The sequence below is a fragment of the Aquarana catesbeiana genome, linkage group LG12 (genome assembly GCF_042186555.1).
Source record: "Aquarana catesbeiana isolate 2022-GZ linkage group LG12, ASM4218655v1, whole genome shotgun sequence".
Classification (NCBI taxonomy): domain Eukaryota; kingdom Metazoa; phylum Chordata; class Amphibia; order Anura; family Ranidae; genus Aquarana; species Aquarana catesbeiana.
The window spans coordinates 23,631,692-23,649,189 of record NC_133335.1 but is presented as its reverse complement, the minus strand read 5'-3'; the positions used below and the strand labels follow the sequence as shown (position 1 = coordinate 23,649,189).

The 17,498-nt window shown below is 42.9% G+C and overlaps 1 protein-coding gene across 1 annotated transcript in view; it reads left to right on the top strand.

The window, feature by feature from the left end:
* The window catches only part of LKAAEAR1 (LKAAEAR motif containing 1), a 55,232-nt gene extending 39,279 nt beyond the window's left edge, over positions 1-15,953 (top strand). Inside the window, exons 3-4 of the mRNA XM_073607425.1 lie at positions 13,299-13,421; positions 15,789-15,953. Coding sequence (XP_073463526.1) covers positions 13,299-13,421; positions 15,789-15,851 — 186 coding nt within the window. The 3' untranslated portion in view covers positions 15,852-15,953. The remainder of the gene's footprint in view (positions 1-13,298; positions 13,422-15,788) is intronic.
* The last annotated feature ends 1,545 nt before the right edge of the window (positions 15,954-17,498 follow it).

Sequence of the window (17,498 nt, the reverse complement as noted above, 5' to 3'; positions counted from 1 at the left end):
ACGTGTTTTTGATGTTTTTACAGCAGCTGTTTTTGGCTGTAGATGTTTTTTTTTCTACAGTCATTAAACTCTCCATCATGTGAACCCCAAAACTAGTGGGTTCTGCGAGACGTTTTTCAGCTGTAAAAATGCTCTAATGCTGAGAAACGTCGATAAACGCTCAAAAACATCGCTCACCAGCGTTTTTTAGCATTTTTCATCCATTGAAAAAAAAAAAGTTTTCTTCAAGAAAAAAAAAAAAACACTAAAAACGCTAATGCAGAAAAAACGCTAATAAACGCTATTGCAAAAACGTTGAAAGAAGTTGGAAAAACTCACTGCAAAGCTACCAGCATTTTTATAAAGTTATTTTAACATCCAGTGTGCATGAGGGCTAAGCCCTCATGCACATTGACTGCAGCTTTTAAATTGTGCTTGTCAAATCCGCATGTCAGTGCGACTTGGAAGACAAGTTGCACAGATATCTATGCAAGTGGCGCGGTCAAAATCGGCAAATCTAGTCCAGGAACTACTTTTGCAAATCAGTGCGGAACCGCAAAGTCGGTGTCGCACTGATCTGAACAGTGCCATTGCCAACAATATGCTGCGACTTGCCATGCGATTTGACCAGGTCAAATCGCATGACAAGTCGCTCCAGTGTGAACGGGGGCTGAGGACCGTTCCTTTTGACCCTGAAGAATTTCGATCCATCTGCGGCCAGCTTTAGAACAGGGAAAAGACATTTGTTGCATTGCATTGTGGGAGAAGAGCTTTTTTTTTTTTTTTTTTTTTCTGGTTCAAGGTTTTATCTATAAATAAATAATTGTTTCAGATGAAGCATATTATGCCAGTATCTGAAACAAGAATGCAAACCAAGCATTCTGAGTTCACTTGATGCTGTTCACAAGTCAAGGTCTCATAAAATATTTAAAGTGATTGTAAAGGTAATTTTTTTTTTTTTTTTTTCTGTTTCAATAGTTTTTATTAAAACCTTTTTTCCTATAAGCAGCACAAAATTGAGCAGCAAACAATCCTTGCCATGCTCGAATCATTCAACAATTTTAGTACATAAGCAACAAAAGAGAGGGGGGTGGGGAGAGAGAAGGAAGTGTAATCGGCATCACTAATAAGGTCTTGGTTACCAATAGAGGCACAAGAACAAAACATTGAGACCAAACATTAAGACCCCTTTCACACTGGGGCGCTTTTCAGGCGTTTTAGCGCTAAAAATATCGCCTGAAAAGCGCCTCTCAAGCTACCCCAGTGTGAAAGCCCGAGTGCTTTCACACTGGGACGGTGCACTTGCAGGACGGGAAAAGAAGTCATGCAAGCAGCATCTTTGGGGCGGTGCAGGAACGCTGTATACACCACTCCCCAAATGCACTGCCCATTGAAATGAACACGTGCGCTATTAACCCATTCTTCGGCCGCTAGCGGGGGGTTAAAAGCACCGAAAACGCCCGCACCGCCCCAGTGTGAAAGGGGTCTAAAGAGGTGGATACACAGAAGAAACCCTTCAAGGCTCACGTAGGTGGAAAAAGGTCCTCCTCAGGGTAGCCCTACCGGTCCATTCATGATACTCCCATAAGCCTTAAAGGATATCTAAAGGTTCGTTTTTAAAAACGAAACAAAAAAAACAAACATGTCATACTTACCTCCTCTGTGCAGTTGGTTTTGCACAGAGTGGCCCCTCAAGGATCCTCTTCTTCTGGGGTCCCTCAGTGGCGGTCCTGGCTCCTCCTCTTTGCCCCGTTGGAGAGCCGCTCTCCCTCGAGGCAATCGTGCGGGCATGCTCCGTGTCCTGCTGCTGCGTCTATTGACACAGACAGCAGGACTCGGCCCCGCCCCCTGGCTCCCGCGTCATTGTATTTGATTGATAGCAGCGCAGCCAATCAGGACCGAGACACCGGCTGGAGCTGGTGTGCTCGTCCCCATCCCTGGAAAGATCGGGTTCAGGTAAGTGAAAGGGGGGCTCTGGGAGACAGCTGCATCACAGGAGGTTTTTCACCTTGAAATCTCAAGGGTTTACAACCCCTTTAAATCCTTGAACAACAATATCACAAAACCTTTATGAGAGTCTTCAAACTATGAGACATTTATCTTATGTTGTAAGCTTCAGTAACTCTCTCCATTACCAAAACACAATACAGTCATTTAGGGGGAATGTAACTCCCACTACTGATCGTTTGTGAAAAACAGGTAGGGAAAGGGGTAAAACGAGGAAAAAAAAAAGAAAGAAAGAGTGGGATGAGTAGAGAAGAAAAGAAGGCGAGTCCATCTGGGGATCTACTACCAGCCATTCCTGGAGTCGACACCTTACGCCTGGGACCTGCAAATAGGCAAGCCAAGGAGACCATATTTTTTCAAAGAGGCGTTGTTTGTCTTGCAAGACACTAACCATTTTTTTTCACGTCGCATTATCCACGTGAGTGTACGCTTCATTAGGGCTATAACTATAACTGGGCTTTTGCAGGCGGTCGCAATGGCAATTTTGGCCGCCAGGAACATTAAATATTTTAAGGCCTGTGTGTGTCTTGGGACGTTTCCAACTGGTTTATTCAGTAGGGCAATACTTGCATCTCTGATAATATTGACTGACGTAACTGGAAAAAATGAAAGCGTGCATTTCTCATCCAAAAGCGCAGCACTTTAGGACAAGTCCACCATTTGTATAAAAGCGAACCTACCTGGCCACAGCCCCTGAAGCAGGAGGCCGACGCGCCTGGAAACATTTTCGAGAAGTGTTCCGGTACTAGATACCGTCTAGCTTGCACTTTTTGTAGCTAGCCTCAATCAGAGCCACGTTTAAAATATACCTTTGTGTATCCGTACACTCCATTTGTGCCAGTCCTCCACCTCAGGAGATATGTCCAGGTCTCCCTCCCAGGCCATCTGATAAGTCAACTTGACCATAGGACTGAAGAATAGTTTATATAGTGTGGAGACGTCCCCAATTTTTAATTTTTTAAAAAACTAACATGTCATACTTCCCTGCTCTGTATAATGGTTTTACACAGGGCATCCCCAATTCTCCTCTTTTGAGGTCCCCACGCCAGCGCTCCTGGCTCCCCCCCCCCCCCCCCTTCTGAGTGCCCACATAGTAAGTCACTTGCTGGGGGGCACTCTTGCAGTCTCAATCCTGAGCCAGGCTCTGTGTGTCCGTTTACACACACAGTGCAGCTCTGCACCACTCCCTGCTCACAGAATTTGATTGTCAGGAGCCAACGGCTCCCACTAACACCTTCATGTCCAGGGGGGAGGGAGAGCGAGGAGAGAGCTGCTGCTGTCAGGCACAGCGCTGGATCAACATCAGGCTCAGGTAAGTGTTTGGGGGGGGGGGGGGGGGGGAGCTTAACATAGGGGTTTTTTTTTTTACCTTAAAGCGGTAGTAAAGTCTCCTTAAGAAACTAAAATGAGCCCCCCTGCAAGTCATAATGTACTAGTATGTACCACAACAATTTTGAGCCTGACGGTGAAAGAATAGAAGTTGTAAAGCATTTTAATCTCCTAGGCTCTTTCATAAACAAGGAAGCAACTAGCTGTGATTAAATATTCTGCAGAATTGCGCAGAATTGGCTATACAATGACGACTCTCAACAAAGTTTTCAAATGCAAAGAAATTACACCAAAAACAAAGATCAGACTTGTCTATGTTCTAATTTTCTCAGTTGTCAATTACGGTTGTGAAAGCTGGAGATTACGGAAACAGGATAGAAAGAAGATTGACTCAGTTGAGCTTTGGTGCTGGAGAATAATTTTATGTGTGCCGTGGACAGCCCATAGAGCTGTCACGGCACCCCCTGGTCCCCTGTGCTTCCATGTTAACCCGGTCTTCCTTCCTCCGCTTGAATGGCCGAGCTGCAGTGACGTCACTCATGTGCACAGGAGTCACTTTGTCGCAGCACCCAGAGCCAGCTGTAAATGTGGCCTAAACTGTGCATATGCGGCTCAGATCACATTAGCCCCTGACAGGCAGGGGGACATTTGACATGAGACTTCTAGGGTCTCTTCTGTTATGAAAACCCTGCCTGTCTTTGGGCACGAGTGTCTCAGGCATCCAGATTCTCCTTCCTGATTGGCTGAGACACAGCAGCAGCACCATTGGCTCCCACTGCTGTCAATCAAAGTCAGCTAGCCAGTCAAGTGAGAGAGGGGGTGGGGCTGGGTCAGGGCTCCGTGTCTGAATGGACACAGGGAGCTGTGACTCAGCTCAGGTGCCCCGTAGCAAGCTGCTTGCTGTGGGGGCAATGAACAGAAGGGAGAGGCCAGGATCACAGAAGGGGCACCCAAGAGAAGGAGGATCCAGGTCCTCTGTGCAAATCCACTACACAGAGGAGGTAAGTATAACATGTTTGTTATTTTTTTTAGGAAAAAAAAAACAAGACTTTACAATCACTTTAAGGTAAAAAAAATTCTGCCCTTATATCCACTTTAAACCCTGAATTACAAAATAATAAAGTTTTGCTAAAGCACTTTGTATTAAAATAAAGGTAATTTTCCAAATAAAAAAACAGTTTTGATTGTACACATATAGGGGGGTCAGGATTAAAAGCGCATATATAAAATGTACACACACACGGCACCTCATTGCAAAGAAGCATGGTGGCCAAGATCATACAGCGGTTTAACAGGACGGGTTCCATTTAGAACAGGCCTCGCCGGTCAACCAAAGAAGTTGAGTGCAAGTACTCCGTGTCATATCCAGAGGTTGTCTTTGGGAAATAGACGTATGAGTGCTGCCAGCATTGCTGTAGAGGTTGAAGGGGTGGGGGGTCAGCCTGTCGGTGCTCAGACCATACGCCGCACACTGCATCTAATTGATCTGCATGGCTGTCGTCCCAAAAAGGAAGCCTCTTCTAAAGATGATGCACAGGAAAGCCCGTAAATAGTTTGCTGAAGACAAGTAGACTAAGGACATGGATTACTGTACCCATGTCCTGTGGTCTGATGAGACCAAGATAATTTTATTTGGTTCACATAGTGTGAAGCGTGTGTGGTGGCAACCAGGTGAGAGTACAAAGACAAGTGTGTCTTCCTACAGTTAAGCATGGTGGTGGGAGTGCTGCCGGCACTGGGGAGCTACAGTTCATTGAGGGAACCATGAATGCCAACATGTACTGTGACATACTGAAGCAGAGCATGATCCCCTCCCTTCAGAGACTGGACCGCAGGGCAGTATTCCAACATAACAACCCCAAACACACCTCCAAGACGACCACTGCCTTGCTAAAAAAGCTGAGGGTGAAGTTGATGGCCTGGCAAAGCTCTGGTGAACTCCATGCCCAAGAGGGTTAAGGCAGTGCTGGACAATAATGGAGGCTACACAAAATATTGAAACTTTGGGCCCAATTTGGACATTTTCACTTAGGGGTGTACTCACTTTTGTTGCCAGCTGGTTAAGACATTAATGGCTGTGTGTTGAGTTATTTTCAGGGGACAGCAAATATACACTGCTATACAAGCTTTACACTCACTACTTTACATTGTGGCAAAGTTTATTTCTTCAGTGTTGTCACATGTAAATATTTTAATATATCTTTTCAAAAACGTGAGGGGTGTACTCACTTTTGTGAGATACTGTATATAAAACACACACATATACTGTATATAAAAACACACACACATATATTAAATAAATAAATGCACATATGCACACACATATAAACACATGTACATATACACATACATTCACACATACATGTGCACACACATACATACATACATAGATAGCCTTTTAAAAAACGGCAGTACTATACCTCTCTTCTTGCCAGGTACTGCACTGTAGGGGGAGGCAGAGAGCACAGCACACACTGCTTTCACTTTAGGCATAATCAGCGTGACCAGCTCCCGCAGTGCCGATTTACATTTCGGCCGTGGATCGGGAAGCTCTGTCTCAGCCAGCCTTGCTGCTCTTCCTATGCAGCCATACAGGGGCCCCGCACGGGCCCCCAGCAGCATGGAGCACGGTCACGATGGAGACTCCTACGACCCCTGTACGTCTGCCCCTGTATCACGGTCTTTGTTTAATACTTTGTTGAAACACCTTAGGCACCAATTACAGCCTCAAGTCTTTTTGAGTATGATGCTACAAGCTTGGCACACCTAATTTTGGGCAGTTTCTCCCATTCTTCATTGCAGGACCTCTCAAGCTCCATCAGGTTGGATGGGGAGGGTCGGTGAACAGCCATTTTCAGATCTCTCCAGAGATGTTCAATCTGGTTCAAGTCTGGGCTCTGGCTGGGCCACTCAAGGACATTCACAGAGTTGTCCCGTAGCCACTTCTTTGTTATCTTGGCTGTGTGCTTTGGGTGGTTGTCCTGTTGGAAGATGAATGTTCGCCCCAGTCTGAGGTCCAGAGTGCTCTGGAGCAGGTTTTCATCAAGGATGTCTCTGTACATTGCTGCGTTCATCTTTCCCTCGATCCTGACTAGTCTCCCAGTTCCTGCCACTGAAAAACATCCCCACAGCATGATGCTACCACCACCATGCTTCACTATAGGGATGGTATTGGCCAGGTGATGAGCGGTGCCTGGTTTCCTCCAGACATGACGCTTGCCATTCAGGCCAAAGAGTTCAATCTTTGTTTCATCAGACCAGAGAATTTTGTTTCTCATGGTCTGAGAGTCCTTCAGGTGCCTTTTGGAAAACTCCAGATGGGCTGTCATGTGCCTTTTACTGAGGAGTGGCTTCCGTCTGGCCACTCTACCATACAGGCCTGATTGGTGGTTCTGGAAAATTCTCCTCTCTGCACAGAGAAATGCTCCCCCGATCACTCAGTTTGGTCGGGTGGCCCGCTCTAGGAAGAGTCCTGGTGGTTCCAAACTTCATCCATTTCCAGATGATGGAGGCCACTGTGCTCATTGGGATCTTCAATGCTGCAGAAATGTTTCTGTACCCTTCCTCAGATCTGTGCAGCCATACAATCCTGTCTCGGAGGTCTACAGACAATTCCTTGGACTTCATGGCTTGGTTTGTGCTCTGACATGCACTGGTAACTGTGGGACTTTACAAATCATGTCCAATCAACTGAATTTACCACAGGTGGACTCCAAGTTGTAGAAACATCTCAAGGATGATCAGTGGAAACAGGATACACCTGAGCTCAATTTGGAGTGTCATGGCAAAGGCTGTGAAGACTTATGTACATGGGATTTTTACATTTTAATTAATTTGCAAAGATTTCAAACAAACTCCTATTATGGGGTATTGTTTGTAGAATTTTGAGGAAATTTTGAGGAAAATAATGAATTTAATAAGGCTGTAACATAAAATGTGAAAAAAGTGAAGCGCTGTGAATACTTTCTGGATGTACTGTACATTAACATGTGAGAGCTTCTATGGGATTGTAGGTCTACATCTACTATAAATGAGCTCTGTCACCACAGAAGAAAGTCAAAGTGGAAGTTCTCCCTAGAATTGCTCTATGAACATTAAACTGTCATAAAACACATGTACCTTGATAAATGCATAGTGCCGTGTTTGAATTGTGTCCATGCTCCAGTTGTTCAGCAACTGACACTGGAAATTGTAGGCCATCTGCCAGAAACCCCATGATATCTATGTCTTGTGATTGCATAGCCTGACTGGGAAACGCTTCCACTATGACCTGATACTGTCAAAGATGTAGATAGCAAAAGGCGGCTGCATGACACCACAGGTTGCATAGTGTCACTGGTAAATGTCAGGCAGTTGCAGTAGGCAATTGGAGCACAGACAGAAGTCATGGTGCTGTGCATTTATCAAGGTGCACGTGATATATGTCTGTTTAATGTTCATAGATTAATTCTATGGAGAACTTCCACTTTAAAACACAAGCACCCTGTAAATTTAAGGTCTGTATTTGCCTTTCTGGTGGGCAGGTCTACATTCACCAGCCACTTTATTAGGTACGCCTGTTCAATTGCTTGGTAACACAAATTGCTAATCAGCCAATCACATGGTAGCAACTCAATGCATCTAGATATGGTGAAGGCGACTTGCTGAAGTTCAAACAGAGCTTCAGAATGGGGGAAAAAAGGGATTTAAGTGACTTTGAACGTGGCATGGTTGTTGGTGCCAGACGGGCTGGTCTACTGGGATTTTCACACACAACCATCTCTCGGGTTTACAGAGAATGGTCCGAGAAAGAGAAAATATCCAGTGAGCGGCAGTTGTGTGAAGGAAAATGCCTTGTTGATGTCAGAGGAGAATGGGAAGATGATACAAAAGCAACAGTAACTCAAATAAGCACTCGTTACACCCAAGGTATGCAGAATACCATCTCTGAACACACAACACATTGAACCTTGAAGCAGATGGGCTACAGCAGCAGAAGACCACACTGGGTGCCACTCCTGTCAGGTAAGAACAGGAAACTGAGGCTACAATTTGCACAGATCACCAAAATCGTACAAAAGAAGATTGGAAAAACGTCTGGTCTGATGAGTCTGGATTTCAGCTGCGACATTCAGATAGTAGGGTCAGAATTTGGCGTAAACAACATGAAAGCATGGATCCATCCATCACCGGCTCAGGCTGGTGGTGGTGGTGTAATGGTGGGGGGGATATTTTCTTGGCACACTTTGGGCGCCTTAGTACCAATTGAGCATCTTTTAAACACCACAACCTACTTGAGTATTGTTGCTGACCATGTCCATCCCTTTATGTGTCCCCATCTTCTGATGGCTCCTTCCAGCAGGATAATGCACCATGTCACAAAGATCAGATCATCTCACCACTGGACAATGAGGTCCCTGTACTCCAATGTCCTCCACACTCACCACATCTCATCCAATAGAGCACCACTAGAGCAGCCGACAAATCTGCAGTAACTGTGTGATGCCATCATGTCACCAAGGACCAAAATCTCTGAGGAACATTTCCAACACCTTGTTGTATCTATGCCGTGAGGAATGAAGGCAAAAGGGGGTCCAACCCGGTACTAGCAAGGTGTACCTAATAAAGTGTCCAGTGAGTGTATGGTGTCATAGGGGTCAATGGGAGGAGTCACACTATCCAACACACCTCAGAAAGCTCATCTGTCTATTTCCACGTGGCTCTGCAGCTTTTTGTCACATGTTCCTTTTACCCTCCCTCCATCTGCATGCTTTTTTAGCTTTGATTTATAGTGTTTCTTTTAAGGGTTTTTTTTTTTTTTTTTTTTCACTTTCAGACCTCTGACTGTACAGATACCTGGAATGTGTACAAGCAGTTAGGAATAATTGCTCTTGTCATCTCTCAGGCTGCGGAGGTGCTGACAAGTCCTAAATAATTGAAAAGGCAGTTTTTTCAGGAACAAGCATCTATCATGAAATATAAATTGTTTTTACATGTAAGTGGGAGAAGCTGTATTCATGACACAGTCAGAAGTTTCTACAGATGGTTTAGATGTTTCTATGCCTGGCTTTTACACAACATAAAAAAAAAAGAAAAGAAAAGGAAATTTTAAAAAATATATATATATATATATACGGTACATTTTTATAGACGTGTAAAAGTTTTCCAATCTGCACCCATATTTTTCGTTTTCAAAACTTTTTTTCTCTTTATTTTATGGAAGCGGTAGTACAATACATAATAGTTCCTGCCATTTAAAAGGGACATTTTAAACCATGGCTCGAAACTTCACTTTTAAATGACGGCAGTTATTACGTTTGTTTAGTGGAAACATTTAAAAGGGGTGTATTTATAAAATAATTATAAAATAATTCTCATAGCAATTTGCCAAGTAAAAGTCCCAACTAAATTCATTCTGTGCAAATCATGCACAAAAGTGAATATTATTAGGCTATTTCCTTTTTTGGTCAAATGTTTTTTTTCTATAATTTATCCCCTTCGTGCCTAAGGGTAAAACAAATCTTAATGCCTAAACACAGTCTTGCAACTTTTGACTTGTGTTGGTAAAACCGCACATATCATCACAACTACTTTGTACATCCAGGTGGATTATACCGCGTTTTTGTCAGGACAAATACTAATTTAAAGAAAAATCCTGTCCAAAAAAATACCGACCCTGACTTTTAACCTTGACCCTGAAATCACTAACCCTGGCTCTGACCTAGATCAAACCTTGATCTAGGCTTTTTTTATTGATTTTTTTTTTTCTATCTTTGTAAGAACAGAGAATGATACAATGTATCTCTCTCGTCCATTTACAGAGACAGAAAACATGGGAGCGGGCTTCACAGTGACTGATCACTGTGATGGCCAATCAGAGACTATCACAGCGATCAGGTGACCCAGAATCGCCCATTCAGGGTCCTAATCGTTAGAACGGAGCCCAGGGCTCTCGGTGAGACCCGGTCTCTGTGATGGGAGCTCACCATGTGGTGCACTAGCAGCACAAAGGGAGATACGCAAATGTGTAGCCCTACGGAAAAAAGCCAAGTCCAGTGGGGCCGCATATTTGCGTATGGTCGGCATGAAGGGGTTAAACAAAATTCCTATAATACTCAGTATCATCTAGTGGTCAGATGCGGTATTTTCCCATTTAAAATCCATGAAAAACATTCGACCTGTACAGGAAAAAGCCTAATAAAATTTTTTGTGGTTTTTTTTTTTTTTTTGGCCGATTCGCACAGAATGAATGTACATGCAGTTTCACTGGGTGAAGTGCTATGCATTATTTTATTTTTTTTAAGTCCATTGAGGTATTAAAGATGCAAGCTTTTGAAACCTGTTGGGTTTCTTTTATCAGACATTATGACTAATAGTTAGGAAATATATTGAATGACTAGCATTTGTGGGTTCAGTGTCTGAGCTCCTGAGAGGGAATAATTATAAGCTAAAAAAACACACAGGAACCATTTTACTAGTGCGCACTTATAAAGTTAACCACAAGCTGACTGCCCTATAGCAGTTTTACTGCCACAGGGCAACAGCTGTGCGTCGGATCACACATTTTATTTATTTATATATAGATATATATATATATATATATATATATATATATATATATATATATATATATATATATATAAAATGTATGTGTGTGTGTATATGTATATATATATGTGTGTGTGTGTGTGTGTGTGTATATATATATATATATATATATATATATATATATATATATATATATATATTACACATATTATTATGATTTGGCATTTCCGCCTGCAGGGGGCGCACACCGCTGGCGCTCCACTTCTGCTGAGAATATTCATAGCAGAAGCTGATCTGTGTCCAATGTCCTCTGGCACCTGCTGATCATCGGTAAATTACATAGAATGGCGGTCTGCTTATGTAAACAAGGCAGATCGCCATTCTGACAGGGGACAAGGGATGGATTCTGTGTTCCTGCAAAGCAGGGACTAGAATCCTTTTCTTCCCCTAGTAAAAGCAGCATTCAGTGTATACTAAAACACTGGCTAGGCACACAGTTAAACAAGGCAGATTGCCGTAAGGAAGGCATGGATCCTGTGTCTCTGCAAAGCAGGTACACTGATCTATGCCTTCCCTTAGTAAAAGCACCTCCCACACAACAGTAAAACACTGGTTAAGCACACAGTTAAAGTGGTTGTTAACCTACTTCTATTAAATACTCCCATCCGCTCTGTACCATTATAATAATTGTCCCTGTGCCTGTGTTCTGTAAAAAATCTACCCGATTGTATCCATATAAGCTTTGCTCCGGGCGCTAAGCTGATTCCTCTCCTCTCTTCTCTTTCCGGCTCATGGCTGCAGTGGGCGGAGCCGAGCCCTCCTGCTGATGTCAGCTGGGGAGGAGGGGAGAGAGAGAGAGCCGACAATCAGCTGAGCTCATATAGGTACAATCGGGCAGATTATTTTTACAGAACACAGGCACGGGGACAATTATTACAAGAGTGGATGGGAGTATTTAATAGAAGTTATGAAAGCAGCAGGTGGGCGCAGGAGACAGCATGAGACAGCAGGCTGCGGATGACAGAACCACGGTGTCAGGGCACAGCAGCCATGATTATCATGGTCAGTTTGCAGAGGGGAGGGTGTTGCCAGGCAGAATCAGCCAGGAATTTTAGATGATACGGGGGTACAAATGACACAGCACAAGCACTGTGCTGTATAACATGCTTTAAGGGAACAGGATCTTTATTTTTATTTTTTTTGGGGTGAACAGACGCTTTAACCCTTTGATCGCCCCTGATGTTTTACCCCTTCCCAGCTAGTGTGATTAATACAGTGGCAGTGCATATTTTTAGCACTGATCACTGTATTGGTGTCACTGGTTTCCAAAAAGTGTCAAATGTCAGTGTCAGAATGTCCGCCGCAATATCGCAGTCAATCATTACTTGTAAAAAAAAAAAAAAAGAAAGAATAGAAAAATCTAGTATTTATCCCATAGTTTGTAGACGCTATAACATTTACGCAAACCAATCAATATACGCTTATTGGGATTATTTTTACCAAAAATACGTAGCAGAATACAGATTGGCCTAAATTGATGAAGAAATCTTGATTTTTTAAAAAAATATGTTTTTGGATATGTTTTATAGCAGAATGTAAACAATGTTTGTCCCCCCCCCCCAATTATTGGTCGGAAAAAATTTAAAAACGCAGTGGTGATCAAATACCATCCAAAAGAAAGCTCTGTTTGTGGGGAAAAGGATATAATTTTTATTTGGGTACAGTGTTGCATGACCGAGCACTTGTCCGTTAAAGTAACGCAGTGCCGTATCACAAAAAGGTGGCCTGGTCATGAAGGGGGGTAAAACTTCTGGAGGTCAAGCGGTTAAAGTTATTATGCGACTCATAATTCTTCTTTTTCTGTTGTGAGCTCATGTCTTTTGCCATACCAAAAATTCCCCTCCAGCATCCATACTGGTGCTGATTGGGTGTCAATGGCTGGATCTGGCTCGGCAGCACTCCACAAATTGGGGCCCACTCTCAGGGAGGAACAGGGAATCCACATACATAAGGACCTTTGCTGCCTTCACTTACACTGGTGAAACCTGAATCAGTTCCATGCAGTAAATCGCAGTACAGATTTATTTGGTGTCTGCTCACCTCAGTCCATTTAATCACAGTCAAAGTTCTTAAGTCCTGATAAAGAGGGAGTGTCTTTGGCCCTGGAAACGCATTGGCTTTATTTTGCTATGAATCAATGTTATCATACTAATAAAACCTTGGACTTTTAGATGTTTGTTTGCTACTCACATTGCTTATGTGTAGGTTTTTATTATTGTCTGTGTTCCTGTTGGCATATTTCCTTTCATTTTGTGTCCTCTGCACAGCAAAGAAAGCGAAGGGAATCTTTCTGACAGACACAAACTGTAATAACGGCACCTTTTTCAGTTGAATTGAGAGGCCATAGCATCTCTGTCAGGTTTTTATTGCTAACAGAGATGCTCATTATTTTCTAGGCTCAGGAACTGAACAATCTCATCTCCTGCCAACCCACCGCCCGGGATGCCATCAGACTGGAAGTTTTCCTGCCACCTAGGACACATACGGCGGACTCTCGGGACTCATTAAGGCGAATTCAGGTGAGGCCTGAGTAGTACGTTTATGGAAATAAGCTCCTACACAGCACAGGAGTAATATTGCCAACCTCTCCAAGTGAAATTTACTCACAGGACGCCAAACATTTACAGACCGCACCAATTTTTACTGGCATAACACGTGTAATTTACTGACAGAGCCAATTTTTTTTTACTGCCGCTTCAAAAATTTGCCAAAAACTACAGTTTTCAGTGCAAATATCAATATTTAAAGCATTTTTGTTAAGAAAAAAACATCCCCCCCTGGGTGATCTCTGTATATTGCAAGGATTATAACAACCTTTGTTGCAGATTCCCACCTTTTTTATTATTCTGAAATCCCTGTTTGTTCCTCTGTGCTGAGTGGGTCTAATGGGAGTGGTTTCATAATTATCAGTCAGCTGTGCAGCTGCAGAGCACTAATGGGGAAAGCTGCTGGGCCTGCATCCCTTTAGACGTGTTTTCTATTGGAAATATCTCACCAAAAATGACATTTTTGTTGCAGGAGATGCCTGAAATCTGACTTGTATTTTAGGCAAACTTCTGGGAAAATTGGTGAGCCAATCACTCAAGCAGGAAATTATGTTTCTGGGGAGTGGTCAGTACATATTCTGTGTACAGAACACCTCCAGGTAGCCATATTGTATTGCATTTAAAGAAAATTACAGCGGCTGCAGATTGAAAAGGAAAGATCATTTTTAATAACATTCAATTACAATATGACTTGTGTCGCAAATGTATACGCTATATTATTTTTTCTTTGCTATTTTTTTTCCCCACAAAAGTGGAGTTACCTTTTAAACCACCACAATACAGTGCACTTTCACCCCCTTCCTGCCCAGGCCATTTTTCAGCTTTCAGCGCTGTCCCGCTTTGAATGACAATTGCGCGGTCATGCTACACTGTACACAAATGAAATTTTTATCATTCCCCCCCCCCACAAATAGAGCTTTCTTTTGGTGGTATTTGATCACTTCTGCGTTTTTTTATTTTTTGCGCTATAAACAAAAGAAGAGTGACAAGTTTGAAAAAAACACAATATTTTTTTTGCTTTTTGCTCTAATAAATATCCAATTTATTTTTTAATTTTTTTAAACAAATTTTTTTCTCAGTTTAGGCCGATATGTATTCTTCTACATATTTTGGTAAAAAAATCAAGCGTATATCGATTGGTTGGCGCAAAAGTTATAGGGTCTACAAAATAGGGGATAGATTTATAGCATTTTTATTATTATTTTCTTTTTTTATTAGTAATGGCGGAGATCTGCGATTTTTATCGTGACTGCGATATTGCGGTGGACATATCGGACACTTTTGACACTATTTTGGGACCATTCACATTTATACAGCGATCCGTGCTATAAAAATGCACTGATTACTGTATAAATGTGACTGGCAGGGAAGGGTTTAACACTAGGGGGTGATCGAGGAGTTATGTTTCCTAGAGAGTGATTCTAACTGTAGGGGGGGGGGGGACTCACAAGGGTAGGAGATCGACTGGTGTTCCTCTGTACTGAGAACACACCATCGGTCTCCTCTCCCCTGACAGGACGTGGATCTGTGTGTTCACACACACAGATCCACGGTCCTGCTCTGTTACCGGGCAATCGCGGGTGCCCGGCGGACATCGCGGCCGCCGGGCACGCCCATCGGGTCCCCAGTAAAACACCAGGCGCGCTTGAGTGCCGTCGGTGGCGCGCGCGCCCCCTGGTGGGCCGGGAAGGCGAGGGCGATATATGATGCCCTCCCAGAACGAGAGCCGCGCCGCCTGGCCGTCCATATGACAGCAGGCGGCAAGCGGTTAAGCTACAAACATGAAGCTAGTGCGATTTAGCTATTTGTATAAGGTATAACAAAAGCAAAAAACATATTTCTCCTTTTACATGAAGGTCAGGTTAATATAACTCCGCACAGAGTTCCCCCTTACATCAGAGACTGCAGGGTTACAGTGCATGAGAGAACTCTGTGGATCCTGATATAAAGGGGAAGGCTGCAGATTATGATGTAAAGGGGAACGCTGCAGACTCTGGTGTTCAGTTGGGTTGAGAATTCCTAATGCAATCATGTAAATGAGAACACCAAACAGACACCTGAAGAGTCCAGTGTCTTTCACCATTCAACCTTAAACTTGGAGAAAGCACTAGATAGCCAATGCTTTTCAGGGGCCAAATAATGATTTTATCTGGAAATAATGGTTGAGTTATTGTACGTATGATGTACTGTATTGGTGTAAAAGTGATGAGTCCCCAGACTCAATAAATGACCAACTCCACCCTTTGGATATTTGTGTTCAGCGCCTTGCTTTTACCCTTACGGAGGGGGGTGGGGGTAAGTATACAGTGCACTGCTGACTATTTCTTTGTCATTTTACAGAGGGAACGTGTAGAAGATCTCTTAGAGGATGACCAAGGGCTCCTAACAAATCGTATCCTGTGACTGTAACCAGGAGCAGAGAAACCATACAATGTTCCATTCCACTGTATCCTGTGTCCTTTCGCCTCCGCTTCTTATTAAAGTCTGTTTATGAATAGAAGTGCAGATCTCGGTGTCAATAAGGCTTGTCATTCCTGAGTCACTCTGACACATCAGACAGCTGCATTTATATCAATAAGGTGGATCTATACAGTTTTACCGATTACCTTTAAGGAACTTGTAACTTTAGATTTCAGTGCCACCTACTGGATGAGTTTCTAATGACCGCTAAATTCCCATCACTCCCACCTACAAATCCTACAGAGGATTGTGTTTTCATAAATGCAGTGTTCTAATAGAGGTGAGAAGCCATGCAAATGCCCTTCTTCCACTCAAATGGGATTTTGCAGATCAAGATTTTCAGACAAAAACTATAGATTTTTTAGGTAAATGTTAGTAAGATATCTGTGACTGTGTTGCAAGTATACCTAGTGAATGGATAGGCTGTATTCTCAGTGATGTCACTGGTCTCTAGTGAATAGATAGGCTGTATTCTCAGTGATGTCACTGGTCTCTAGTGAATGGATAGGCTGCATTCTCAGTGATGTCACTGGTCTCTAGTGAATAGATAGGCTGTATTCTCAGTGATGTCACTGGTCTCTAGTGAATAGATAGGCTGTATTCTCAGTGATGTCACCTGTCTCTAGTGAATAGATAGGCTGTATTCTCAGTGATGTCACTGGTCTCTAGTGAATAGATAGGCTGTATTCTCAGTGATGTCACCTGTCTCTAGTGAATAGATAGGCTGTATTCTCAGTGATGTCACTGGTCTCTAGTGAATAGATAGGCTGTATTCTCAGTGATGTCACTGGTCTCTAGTGAATAGATAGGCTGTATTCTCAGTGATGTCACCGGTCTCTAGTGAATGGATAGGCTGCATTCTCTGTGATGTCACCGTCCTCTAGTGAATGGATAGGCTGCCTTTTCAGTGATGTCAATACATTTTTTTTTTTTTTTTGTTGTTCCCTTCCCTTTCATTAGTGGCTCTTTTATGTTGTTACCTGGGCTGTTTATCTCTTTAGTATTCTCGTTTTTTGAATTTACCTTACATCCATATTGATAAAGTATGAATATATAAAAGATTATATTGTCATTTAGGTCTGGCTGTACCATTTCATATGTTTTTATCTTGCATATTTTGTATATATATATATTTGTATTATTACTTTTTACACTTCGTTATTTGTTTCTGAAACACAAGTTTTTGATTGTTAAACAATGATAAGAGCAGGGTATTGAGTTGGTTAATTAACCTGCTGACACCCCGACGGGGGAGGGTCTGGCTAGATATAAATTACCAGTTCATAGATGAAACAAATGGGCTTTGATAAAGCACAATTCGTGTGCGAAACATATAAGCCGTCTCCCTTGCTTGTACATGTAGTGCTCCTCATGTTCTTCATGGTTTTATGTGAAGAAAGACATTTGCATCTCAGTTTGGTGTGCAGCCATCCGGACTTTCCTTTCATTATTGCTTCAGTGGCGACTGGGCGAGCTCCCTGCAGTGAGGAGATCATACTGTTGGAGTCGGCTCACCTGTGAACAGCGTGGACCTCTTGTTTTCAGTGATGTCACTGGTCTCTAGTGAATGGATAGGCTGTATTCTCAGTG